Source organism: Pelobates fuscus, chromosome 5 (genome assembly GCF_036172605.1).
Source record: "Pelobates fuscus isolate aPelFus1 chromosome 5, aPelFus1.pri, whole genome shotgun sequence".
Classification (NCBI taxonomy): Eukaryota; Metazoa; Chordata; class Amphibia; order Anura; family Pelobatidae; genus Pelobates; species Pelobates fuscus.
The window spans coordinates 302901046-302914904 of NC_086321.1; the positions used below are offsets into that span (position 1 = coordinate 302901046).

Consider the following 13859-nt stretch of genomic DNA (forward strand, 5'->3'; position numbering starts at 1 on the left):
GTGACCGAAGTCACCTCCCTCAACCTCGTAGTGTCCCCGCTCGGAGAACGACTTTCGTAAGTCTCACTACCAGCGGCCACAGGAAACAGCAATCCTCTCCGACCCGAATCCTGTCTAGCCTCCCTCGTTACAGCAGTCCACCAAGTGTGGCCACCTCTATCCTCACTCCCGTAGCGCCCCTATGAACCCACTCATAAGTCTCACTACCACGTGGTGCTGGAGACAAGCAATGCCTGCTTGAATCCGCCCGCCACAAATAAAAAAATTGGAATTCCACCAGCCTCAGCGCTCGAAGCTGGGGGTTACCACCTCTCTGCAAGCAGAGTTATGTGCACAATGAGGCTAGCTAGGCTATCAAAGTGACACCATGGGGAATCCCCAGGAAGCAATGAGTCTACACCCCTCCACAGATTCCCCCCTCCTCTTTTTCCTTACAGCCTAAAAGAGGTAAACAGGCAAAGAAGACCCCCAGGAAAGCATCCACAGGTCCACCCCCCTTTTTCCTTACAGCCACAGCCACGTGGCTCCTAAAAGGAGTAAACAGGCAACAGGACTCCAGGCAAATCCCCCGGGTCCACCCCCCTTTATCCCAAAAGGGGTAAACAGGCAAACAAGCAAACAGAGGAACCCAGGCAAAACCCCCGCAGGTCCACCCCCCCTTTATCCCAAAAGGGGTAAACAGACAAACACTCTACCCGGGCACTTAACTAAAACAGGCCAATTCAAACACACCCAGGCAACAGATAGACTAAATGCAGGTAAACAAGTGAGTAACGAGACACCGGGCAAGATATTACCTGTCTTTGATGTCCTCCCGGGAAGCAGTCACAGACACGTGGACGGGTCAATCAAAGGGGCCGGAACATACCGGTGGCTCTGCAGAAGTCTCTACCGTGTACTTGGAGGTGATCAGTCTCCCTTTCCTTCCCCCCGGATTCCTCCGTCCAACAGCGTCTTCCTTAGGACGGCTCACCGGCCAGAGGCCATAGCCCAATGCCCCACGTTGGGCGCCAAATTGTTATAGTGTAATTTAGAAATAAACAAAGATGTTTAAATGTCTATCTGTTCCTGTCCAAATTATAAAAGATTGAATTGCGTATATACGCTGAAGTAATTCAGACTGACACACGGAGTTCAGGTTAAAATAACTTTGAGGAAATTTATTGGCAAGTGAAGCAAAAGCGGGCTCGCAGGCCCTTTCAAGGGGAACTTTGCATCATCATTGATTATCAAGATATCAGTAAATAAACATAGTTAATTGGATTAATTGTTAAGTGTTTGTGTCAGTGACCACCCATCAATATGATTAATTGGCTCAAAAACTAAGTGGTTAGCTAATTGTCCACCCACGAGAGGTGGTATTGTTCTGGACACAGGTGTGGACAGAGGGCTCAAGCGCCATCTTTCCCAGCATGAGGTTTACTCGGTGGAAAGGGGGGCTTGAGCGTCATTTAACACAGTTAGTGATGTCAGTCTTGTGGTCAGGTGCAAGGTTCTCTTATGAATAGAACATTTCATTAGTACAGTGTTCTCATGGCCTTCAAATTATACTTGTGAAAAGCAAACCCAGAACTGGTGTGTGATTTTTATATGGCAGCTGTAACCAACACCTACAATCTCATCTCATTGATTGGACTCCAGTTGGCTGACCTCTCACTCCAATTAGCTCTTGGAGATGTCATTAGTCTAGGGGTTCACATACTTTTTCCACCTGCACTGTGAATGTTTACATGGTGTTCAATAAAAACATGGCAACATTTCATTCTTTGTGTGTTATTAGTTTAAGCAGACTGTGATTGTCTATTGTTGTGACTTAGATGATGATCAGATCACATTTTATGACCAATTTGTGCAGAAATCCATATAATTCCAAAGGGTTCACATACTTTTTCTTGCAACTGTAAGTATACACAATAAAATAAAACTAGGGTTGGGGGGGAGGGCTTTAGGGAAATTAATAAGAGAACGTGAAATATTGATGATGACAAGAATACCAAGGCCTGAAATATAGAAGCATTAGCAAACTATACAAGGCAATGAAATGAAAAAAATAAAAATTATGACTTCAGGAAATTCCTGAACCTCTGAACTGATCTGGGTGATTTTTGGATATGTTGGTCACCCAGATGGGGGCTATCAGAGGGATGGAACTTTTGTGTGTTTTTTTTTTTTTTAAGGTACTTTTGGGGTGTTTGGGAAATGTGTGTTTTTTGTACCTAGAGATAATTGAGTTTAATACAGTGCTTGACTCAATTATCTCCCAGGTACAGGCTAGGGATTATTTTGTTTTGTATGGGAGTGTCCTGGACCTGAGAGCCAATGTAATCGTGTGTATGTTTTTACTGGCGCCCCCATACGCCAGTATATTTATGTCAGAGTTAGAGGAGAAATGTATCTATCCTCACATTTTATTTCAACAATCTGTCACCAGATGGTGGCGCTACATTGAGTACATGGCACATTGGAGTCTCTTGAGGAATGTTTTTGAATGTGTGCTCTCAGAGCATCAAATTTACAATGACCTATGATTTGGTGGAGTTGCCATTTTTGGGCATTTTGATCAGAAAACATGAGGGGAGATTGGCTACTGACCTTTATAGGAAAATGATGGATAGAAATACGCTGCTTCATTTCTCTAGTGCATATCCCCCAGCTATTTTTAAGGCTCTTCCTAAGAGTCAGTATACACGGGTTGAGAAGCACCTTGATGAAATGACCAAAAGATTTGTTGAACGTGGTGATCCTCTGGCACTACTCAATGATCAACTTGATCAAGTGCAGGACAGAGAGCATTTTTTGCATCCTTGTAGACCTCAGCAGAATGAGAATAGGCTGAATTTTTTTTCCAAATTTGGAAGATATTCTACTGATCTGCGGAGAATTGTATACAAACACTGGCACGTTCTCTCTGAATGTCATCCCAATATTGTTGAATTTTCTCAGAAACCCATGTTTGCTTTTAAGAGAGGCATTTCATTGAAGGACAAGTTGGTTAAAACTATTGTCCCTCGGGCTGACAGTACAGCTGTTGTTAAACAGGGTAATTTTCCATGCTACAACTGTGTTTCCTGTCACTCTATGATATGTGGTGATGTCATACAACACCCGCGGAGTGGCAAAAAATACCCGATCAGACAATTCTTGACATGTAATTCTGATTTTGTTGTTTATGCACCAAAATGCCCATGTGGTCTTGTTTATGTAGGACAAACTAGTCAAAAATTTAAAATAAGGTTCTCTAAACACAAGTCCACAATACGTACTGGACTGGTTGATTTACTCCTTCCTGCAAATTTTTTGGAAGCTAGACATGGTGTCTCTCAGTTAAGATTCCAGATTTTGGAACAGATTATGGAATCACCTAGGAGAGGTGACAGGAATAGGAGATTACTATTACGTGAGGCTTACTGGATACGGGAACTGGATACATTAGATCCCAAAGGTTTAAATTATGATTATGATTTATCTATAAAACAGACTTTACTTTTGGCTTCTGCGCAAGCCATACGGTTGTATTACTCTTGCTATGCCTATCTTATCCGAGCATACAGAATTTCGATAACATAGCTATACAAAAACATAAAATCCTCGATGGGGGGCAAGTTGTTCAGAATGTATAAAGTGGTTTGTCATATGGGCTGATGCCAATTTTTATGTTTATAAGTCTGCTCTTTTATATTGTGGCTTCTGCGTAAGCTTTCAAGTTGTATTATGCTTGCCTTACCTATCGTGTGCAAAAATAAAGAATTAAAAAAAAAAAAAAAACAGACTTTACACAACAAAGTGCAAAATATACAAGGTGTGGAAGTGGTGTCAAATATATAAGTGCGACTCCCCAGTGTTTTTTTAAAAAACACTTAAAAAACACTTATTAGAAACACAGGTACAAAATAGAGATAGGGGGCGCAAGAAAAGTATAATAATATTTTCAAATACTTATTGACACTTAGTCATCATTTGCATTCCAAAGAAGAAAAACTTATGCATAGCGGAAAACTTTTTTTACATAAATAAACAGAAATTAATATAGTTGGTTCACTCATTAACACACTTTGCAGAGCCACATATAGTAGGCTCTGACTATTCAGGTTCTTAAGAGAATCCCTTTCTTAATGTTTCCACTCCACGACTCTTCAGGATATAACCTGGTTGCTTGATCTTCCTTTTTCTGTTGTTCATTTCTATTGCTATATGTAGCAAAACAATATTTTAATTTTAAATTTCTCTCTATATTTTACAGGACTCCTGGTAGAAATTTGGTGCTGGTTCATTTAGACACACTAACTTCTTCTGTTGCATGGCTTGATATTCTGGATTTTTATGGGACCACTTTGGTTTTAAGGATGATTACATATCATCCTTTATTGCACTACAAGTATTGTACTGGATACCTTTTACATGATGATCTTTTGATTACATTTTATAGATACATTACACTTTATAGATACATAACAATACGTATTATAGTAATTCTGATTGATACAATGTATTACTTAACACTTGGTCACTTTTTAAAGATTTATGCACTTTAATATGTTGATTCTTTGCACTTGCACTTTGTTATGTTTCGCGTAAGTTACGCATTCACTATATGTATGCAACGACACTACATTTGCACAATGTTCAATTTTATAGTATATATGCATTTCTTAGATTTAGCTTTATATATTCCTTATTGTCCATTTTTTAATGTCCCCTATCTTATGTTTATTATTGATATGAATCTTATGCCAGATTATTTCACTTTTGTCTATAGTGTTTTGATGAATTTCTATTCACCTAAAATTTTGTTTATTTATATTTATGTTTATGTTTATTTATATTTTTTACAATATGTATTTTTAGATTTATGATGTATTGGCTTGTGCCTCTTTTTTTGTGCCTTGATGGGAGATTGACACATTTTCTTCCTTTTTCACCCTTTTTTGGATTTTGCCCTTTTTTCTGATTTTGTCTCTCTTTATATCTTATTATTATTATTTATTCTTTATATTATATTTTAATGTTAAGCTTTATTTTTTGCTATATTTATTTTTAATTTTTATTTGTATATTTATTATTTTATTTATTTCTTTTATATTAATTTTTGCTTTTTTTATTTTCTGATATCTAGATTTACTGTTGTCTGCTTTTTTATTATTTCTTTTTATTATGATTATATCTCATTATCTGGGTATGTATATATTCTTTCCTTTTTTGTTTATCTATTATTTTAATTACTTATTTTTATGTTTCTTTTCCTCATTTTTCATTATTATTTATTTTTATTCCTTTTTATTATTTTTTGTTTTTTTTTTGGTCTGACTTTTCTGTCCTCTGTTACTTTGTTATTATATGCAATTTAGGGGTATATTTGCCTATAATTAGTATTACTTGGCAGTTTGCCGGTGAATGCATTGGCTGTATTTTTATGATTTCTTACCTTGTTTGTGCGCTTGTGCGCAAGATCTCAAGTGCCGATCGTTTGTTGAATCACACGAATGGCTATTGCCTTGACAACTATGTCTGTTCGTGCTCTTATGCACACACTCTGAAATGCCATTCGTGTGTTTAATCACGCGAACAGCTATTACTTTGACACTCATGCCGCCCCGTAAGAGGGGCGTTTACAATTTTGCATTCCAACAGCCCTGTATGCGTTCCATTTACCCGGAAATTATTTTTTTGAATGCCCTGACAGGCGTTTTTACCTGAATTCTGTAATTTATGTATATTACATCTTTTCTTTTAATTTTTCTTGCTCTGTCTCTCTCTTACCTGGCACATAGGGGTAAATTAATAATGGGATTATTTGTTATATGATTATATTATATTTACGTATGTATACTTTATATGATCTGTGTATTTTGCACTAATTGTTGACTCTTGGTAATGACTTAAGTGAATTATTGTTCGATTTATTTCCTAGCATTGTTTGCTATATATGCATTTTTGTTTGCTTGTGGTGTTAGCTTGACAAAGACCTCTTGGTAGGTCGAAACGTTGCTGCCTGTTTTGTTACAATAAATCTGCCTGCGGCTTTCACACTTTGAGTGCCTGGAAATCTCTTTTGCTGCCTTAACGTGTTGGGATTGCTGGTCCTGTTCCGGAATTTCAAAAAGGATGGGGGGAGGGGGGGGGTGGGGGTTAAGCTAACCAGTGCTGCAGCATGGACTTAACCCCTAAAGGCAGGGCCGGATTTAGATGAAAAGAGGCCCTAGGCTATTCCACTTATGAGGCCCTTTCACCTCCCATTTTTAAGTTTGTAAATTACATGAGAGACAATAAAATACATCATTACTGTGATATATATCAATATGTTAAATGAAACATGTTGTGATTGGTACTAACCTTTATAAAAAAATGTGGCCCGGATAATAAATAAATAAAAAGTCGATGAGGAGAGGGGGTGATTGTGAGAGGGAGGGGGGTGATGAGTAGAGGGGGGGTGATTGTGAGAAATTACCAGCACATTCCACAGGGCCACAGGACCCTAAGAGCCTCCGCGACTACCTGCATCCCTTACTCACCCACTAAGATGGCGGCTGCTGCCCGGGCTGCTGGGCCTACACCCACGCAATCTCTACTGGCGCGACAGGCAGGCGTGATCCCCTAAGAGGACCGCATAACAGCAGCCTTCGACCATTTCTGGACACAGCTGTGGGCCACACTGGCTCGGAACCAGGCGACTACAACAGTCTCTCCACTACCCACTACCTCGCATGCACACAAACCGGCTCCCATACGCACAACTATGCCACAGACCGGTGCGAAGCAGCAGAGGAGATTGAAGGCTATGCCCAGACCACGCATTCAATGCAGCCAGCCTGGGTCCCGACATGCCATGAGACCCCCCACACACTGCCACCCGCTATCCAAGCCGAAGCGACATACTCGGAGAGCCTACGGAGGATGGGAGGATGACACAACGCATAGGCCACCCAAGGACACGCACAGCCGCCACTGATACCCAGAAGGTCTTTACCCCTGCACCGAGAGAACAGGGTGTGACACTAGCCTACAGATTTACGTTGGGAGCGAAGAGGCCGACTTGCCGCCAAGCCCAGACCCCCTCCACTCAAGGTACTCACGGAGGACTGGGGGGCGGTGGTAGAGCCCCACCAGCTCACTTGACTGACGACATCAAGGCTCCATGGGACTCTTTGGACAGCACATCGCTCCTGCCAACCATGGGAGTTGGCTGACTTTCGCTGCTGTGCTGCGGGTGGGACTGCTGCCACGCCACCACTTCTATGCAGCTACAGTGGACTCTGCCTTGTCTTATTGTTTTGTGGTGGCCCCCTGAGTTAAGGTACCATTGAGAGCTGGCTGACGTGTGCCATGCAGAAGTAGCAATTAAAGGCTCACTTACAATAAGATGTTACCAAATCTACACTAAACTACAGCCTTAAGAAATGCCCAAAATGTTACCAAGTGTTATTTAGATGCGATGTAATATAATGCTATCCTAATCATTTCTATGTCTAGCTAGCCATGCAAGCTGCAAAACGTATACCTAGTTAGTTAATTCTCTTTCGACAGCTCCTGTACAGAGTAATAGGTATCAGACTCGACTGAATAGCTTAAGTTACAATATACTGAACCTAGCCTGCCTACAATATAAAATTGTGCCTGTTATTCTTATCCTTCTAATATGTTTTTTTTTATATACCTGTGATATACCATTTTGATTCAACTGTGTCATACATTTGCCCATACTGATGAACAGCCATGCAGGAAACCATTTAAAAGCTTGTAACCAGCTAGGATAACATAAGCTACTAACGTGTAATATTATCTTGTATCATACCTATATTAAGGAATTTCTTTAGTTACCACAAGCCTGTTCATACCGCTATAGAAAAGCTATCTTATAATCTACAGTATGCCTATAGCATGATGTAAGCTCGTTTATAATTATAAAATTAGTGCATTGTACTACAATACCCTAATGCTTTCTATGTCACTCACTCTCTGTTTTGAATGTGCATGCGGATTGCCTTTGGGGTACCACGTGCCTGATTGTTATCACCATATGCACTGCAAAAATAAAGAATTAAAAAAAAAAAAAACCTTCAGTGACTTACCTGAATCCAGCGCCGATGTCCCCCGGCACTGGGTTAGGCTCCGCCCACGACAGCCGATGGGGGAGACCTAATGCGCATGTGCGGCAATGGCCGCCCACGCGCATTGGACCTCCCCATAAGAAAGCATTATTCCATGCTTTCCTATGGGGATTAAGGCGACGCTGGAGGTGCAGTGCCCCTCTCCCTCCCACGTTGCTGGGTCAGGCTACACCCACGCACCTAATGTGCATGCGCGGCAGTGGCATTGGACCTCCCTGTGCTTTCCTATGGGGATAACGGCGACGCTGGAGGTCCTCATGAATAGCGTGAGGACGTCCAGCGTAGTTTAAAACACTTATCGTGTTCTAAGAACACGGAAATCCCTCTAGTGGCTGTCTGATAGACAGCCACTGGAGGAGGACTTAACCCTGCAAGGTTATCATTGCAGTTTATAAAAACTGCAACAATTACACTTGCAGGGTTAAGGGTGGTGGGAGTTGGCACCCAGACCACTCCAATGGGCAGAAGTGGTCTTGGTGCCTGGAGTGTCACTTTAAAAATATTCATAATAAGAAATAATGATTTCAGAAAAAAAAGAAAAAACTTGAAGACTATTCTGCAACACATTTTAAAATCCTCCCCCAATATCTGTGTCTTCAACACTGTTACAGTTGTTTTAATATTCAGAAACGTAATGACCTTTGAAAGCAGAGCAATGGATAATTGCTAAAAAGCAACTTTGCTCAAAGATGAAAATAATTAATGTCGTAGTTCTCAAACACTTGTGCCAATTAATCCCCCAGTAAATCAGTGTAGTTTATAATAATAAAAAGAAAAATATTAACAAATTGGAAGAAAAATACATGTTCCGGTCCGGTGTCAGTCTCTGTTGTCATGAGCTGTGTTCTTTTGTTCTCTCTGTCAGTAAACCTACACCAACGTCAAAAACTACACTTCCCTTGATGCTTTGCGGTACTGCAGTGTTCCGGTTTCTACACGTTGTTTAAGATGTTGATGGCGGCGATGAGGAAGCACTAGTACACCGGGCAGACTAAGATGTCTTTATTAAGGCTGGGTGTCGTGACCCGGCTATTTCGAGAGCCAAAAGCTTTAGGACCCAGGCTGTGTATGCGATGTAGGTGGGGCTCTTGTCGTGGTGAGTCTAAGCCTAGAGAAACAACACGCGAGCCCCTGACCTTCCCAACTAATTACACCAAATACTGTTTTATATATATATATATATTTCTTTATGTCAATCACCCTCCACAAACCGGGAAATACACGTCAGATATAACAAACGTTATGTCAGCTTCATATAGATCACAAATCTACTGCCCTGATAAATGTCAAGTAAAGATAACATGTAGGGCAGCAGGTTTGCAATGTAACCCTCTTACACACATTACCCATAAATTCGAAGAGTGGCATAGGTTAGCCCAAATACATCATTAAACTGTAGTTTCTCACACTTCAACATTGAATATCAAGGAGGGTTATTGTACAGTAATAAACATTAAAAGTTGTGTACCAAAGTGAAAATCCAGTGTGAATTTAAGATTTTTAAGGTCTAAATAGCTTAATTGGAAACATTCGTTATGCGCCCAGTTCAGCTTCTTTGACCTTAAAGGAACATTGTAGCGTTAAGAAGACAAATGTGTATTCCTAAAGGTATAGTATCCTAGAATCTGGCAGCGTTCAGCTGACACTCTCAACCAACCACTGACTCCCCATTCATAAAACTGTTTTGACAAAAATGAACCTTTTTTTTAAGACCGGTTATGAATGGGGAGTCACTGATGGGCTTAGAGTGTCACCTGACTGCACTCAGCCAACAGCGGCGCTAATGTCTGATTCTGCAAGAGCTTTCCGATTTCGATAAACTGAATGACAGAAAGGTAGGGAGATCCTGCCCTGGAACACAGACTTTGGGGTTAGGTAGGGACACTAAGCACTCAGACCACTTCATCTCATTGATTTGTACCTCTAACACTATAGAATCCCTATAAGGGGTGCCAGCACCAGTGGCCTCCTGACTAGCATAGCAAGTTCATTTTTACAAAGTTGTTATTATGGCCTGAGTTTACCTTTAATCAAAGAGGAATCGTGCAGCATATGAAAAGGATAAAAAAATTGTATATACTATAGTAATGATAATTTGATTTCCTAACTTACAGGGTGCCTTTTAAGAAATGTGTACAGATGGTCATCGTCTTCCATACCGAAGAATAAGGCCAATGCCATTGAAAATTGCAAGTTGGAACTTTTGGATGGTAAGTAGAGTACTATCACAAAGCATTTTCGATATAAATCTTTACTGCCAAAAATTGCAGTTGTGACGTGTCGTGTAATGCCAATTGTATTTACAGGTTTAACCGAAATCAGTTGTTGTCTCTGTTTCAGATTTAAAGGGACACTATAGGCACCAAAACAGCTTTAGCTCAATTAAACAGTTTTGGTGTATATATCATGGCCTTGCAGTCTTACTGCTCAATTCTCTGTCATTTAGGAGGTAAATCACTTTGTTCATGCAGCCCTAGTCACACCTCTCTGCGTGAGACTTGCAAAGCCTTCCTAAACACTTCCTGCAAAGAAACCTCATATCACTTCCTGCAAAGAAACCTAATATTTAAAGGGACACTGTAGGCACCCAGACCACTTCAGCTCATTGAAGTGGTCTGGGTGCAATCTCCCATCAACCTTAAACCTTAGCATGTAATTTACTGCAATAATTACCTGCTAGAGTTAACTCCTCCTCTAGTGGCTGTCTACCAGACAGCCACTAGAGGGATTTCCTGGTGGATAGACGACTTTTGGTCGCCTTAACGACGCTAGACGTTACAATGCTTTCCCATAGGATTGTCAGTTCTGATGATCTGAGCCAGGCCAAGGGGAGGAGCAGCCAAATGCTACCCTGGCCATCAGCATCTCCTCACAGAGATGCATTGAATCAATGTATCTTTATGAGGAAAGTTCAGTTTCTCCATGCAGAGGGTGGAGACACTGAATGTGCAGCGCTGCCTCAGAAAGCACCTCTAGTAGTCATCTGAGCAGTGGTCACTGGAGGTATCCCTAGGCTGTATTGTAAGCACTGCCTTTTCTCTAAAAGCCTGCAGGGACTGACTTAACTCACCAGAAAAACTACATTAAGCTGCAGTTGTTCTGGTGACTATAGTGTTCCTTTAGGTCACTTTTGGTTTTGTTAATACAGTCCCAGCCAAACTTCCCCTGGCTGTGACTGACACAGCCTGCATGAAAACAAAATGGTTTCACTTACAATCAGATGTAACTTACTTTAAAAGTTTTTTTTTATCTCCTGCACTGTAAATTGAGCTTTTCTTACATACAGGAGGCTCCTACAATGTCTATAAAGCTATTAACAGAGCAGGAAATAATACATTCTAAACTAAACATTTTTAAATAAAGGAAGAAATACCACAACCAGAGGACATAGTCTAAAATTAGAGGGACAAAGGTTTAAAAATAATATCAGGAAGTATTACTTTACTGAGAGGGTAGTGGATGCATGGAATAGCCTTCCAGCTGAAGTGGTATAGGTTAACACAGTAAAGGAGTTTAAGCATGCGTGGGATAGGCATAAGGCTATCCTAACTATAAGATAATGCCAGGGACTAATGAAAGTATTTAGAAAACTGGGCAGACTAGATGGGCCGAATGGTTCTTATCTGCCGTCACATTCTATGTTTCTAAGTGCAAACACTAGATGTCTCTTTAAAGGAAGAGTTTAGGAATGCTGTGTAAGTCACAAGCCGGGAGGCGTAACTAGGGCTGCATGAACAAAGCGATTAAACTACTAAATGGTAGAGAATTGAGCAGTAAGACTGCAGAAGCATGATGTATACACCAAAACTGCTTCATTAAGCTAAAGTTGTTTTGATGACTATAATGTCCCTTTAACCTGCCTTTAGTGACACTTCTGTGAAATAGTGGAGTATAACTATATCTTTCAGATAAGCACAGCAAAGTTTTTTGCTGTGCATTCACTCTAGTCTCCCAATACTTTCCTATGAGAAAGCGCTGGATTCACTGAGATCATCGATGTTGAGACAGAGCTTTACAGGGGAGACAAGTACTGCGATAAAGAAAAGGTAAGTTAACTACTTTTTTTTTTAACCCTTGCAGCAGGGGCCCAATAACCTTAACAGCCTATAACTTCTGCATGGTTAAATGACAAGTATTGCCTTAAAACCTTTTTTGTTAATTTCATAATCCTTCCATCAAGTTTTGAAAGGAAATGGATTTTTTTGTTAAATGAAGTATATGTAGAAAAATGAGAACTTATCTCTGCATACAGTAGATGTCCGAATTCTTCAGCCATATACATGCATCTTGGGTGGGGCAATGTTTGAAACAAACAGTTAGTATTGATGTTTTTTCTTGCTTCACTCCCTGCACAGAAACTAACAAAGGTGCATGTATATTGCTGAAGCTTTCTGTCATATACTAAATGCAAAGATGTTTGTTTTTTTGTATGTATAGTTCATGGAAAAAAGAAAAAAAAAAAAAAAAAATATATATATATATATATATATATATATATAACCTATTTCCTTTCAAAACTTGATGAAAGGATTTTATATTGAAACATAGTTTGGGGTGACATTTAATGTCCTTTAATTCTTGTTTGTCACGCATACGTGTACAATGTTTGAATATATGTATTTGTATTGTATCTGTTTATTCATCTCTCAAAAACCTCTTTAGTTAAATACAAAAATATTTAAGTACAAATGGATAAATAGAGGAGCTAAGCTGGATTACAGAGATTGTTACAGTAATACTGACACATGCAGAAAATAGGGAAGGGTTGCTCAGGATGAAATTTGTTACATTAATAAACATTTTTCTTTTCCCTGAAATTGCATTTAACAGAAAATAAAAAGATATTTAAAATATCAATATATTTTTGGACAGTGTATATCATACCATAGGATATTGTTTTTTTCTTTCTTACCAAGTATCATTAATGGTACACTCCAAATACCATAACAATCATGTTCTTTATATGCCTTTCCCTCCCCTCACCTTGGTAACCCACCCTGTTTCCTCTCCTGCAACTGTGTCATCCAAAAGAAAAGTTAGCCCTTCATTGTAAACTATTCCAGTAACCTACTTTTTTCCGTACATCTTACCCTTACCTCTTTACCCTACTCCCTCTAAAAAAAGCATGTCAAGCCCACAATAAATATATTTTGTGGCCCAGTAAAGATATTCATTACTAATCGGGGGGGTGGAGGCAGGGCGGATCCTGGGCGGGTGCAGGAGATGGGGGCGCCGCAAGGTATGGGTAGATTGAATTTAACAGTGGGCCCAAGTTGTGGCCACCTGGCCACCTTGGGGCGCTCCCGGAGCAGTGCTCACTGTTAAGGCAGAGAAGATGGGGTTTAGTAGAGGGAGCTGCTGAGATTTTGTAGAGGGGGGTTGGGGGCTGTAGTTTAGTAGAGGGAGCTGCTGAGATTTTGTAGAGGGGGGTTGGGGGCTGTAGTTTAGTAGAGGGAGGTGCTGTTTATTTTTTGTAAAACAAATTTATACTGTACCTTTGGAATAAACCTACATTTCTCTCAAAATTTGAGTTTTTGCTTTTTTGCGGCGGTCATAAGCTTAATCCTTGTTTAACTCCACTACAACTGCCTTCTTAAAAATTTGCAATGACATCCAAACTGGCAACTGGCAAACTGGAGCTATTTTCCTTGATTTTGCCAAGGCCTTTGACATGGTAGACCATGACATTCTACTGCACAAACTCAAAAACTCAGCTATTGGTGATTGTTCACTAACCTGGTTTCGATCAGTTTA

General features: G+C 40.1%; 1 protein-coding gene across 2 annotated transcripts in view; it reads left to right on the forward strand.

The window, feature by feature from the left end:
• Positions 1-8927: 8927 nt before the first annotated feature.
• Positions 8928-13859, forward strand: part of POLRMT (RNA polymerase mitochondrial) — a 49956-nt gene continuing 45024 nt past the window's right edge. Inside the window, exons 1-2 of one of the 2 annotated variants that reach the window (XM_063455491.1) lie at positions 8928-9201; positions 10220-10315. In XM_063455491.1, the coding sequence (XP_063311561.1) occupies positions 9102-9201; positions 10220-10315 (196 nt within the window). In that variant the 5' untranslated portion in view covers positions 8928-9101. The remainder of the gene's footprint in view (positions 9202-10219; positions 10316-13859) is intronic. The other variant, XM_063455493.1, reaches the window with a different exon arrangement.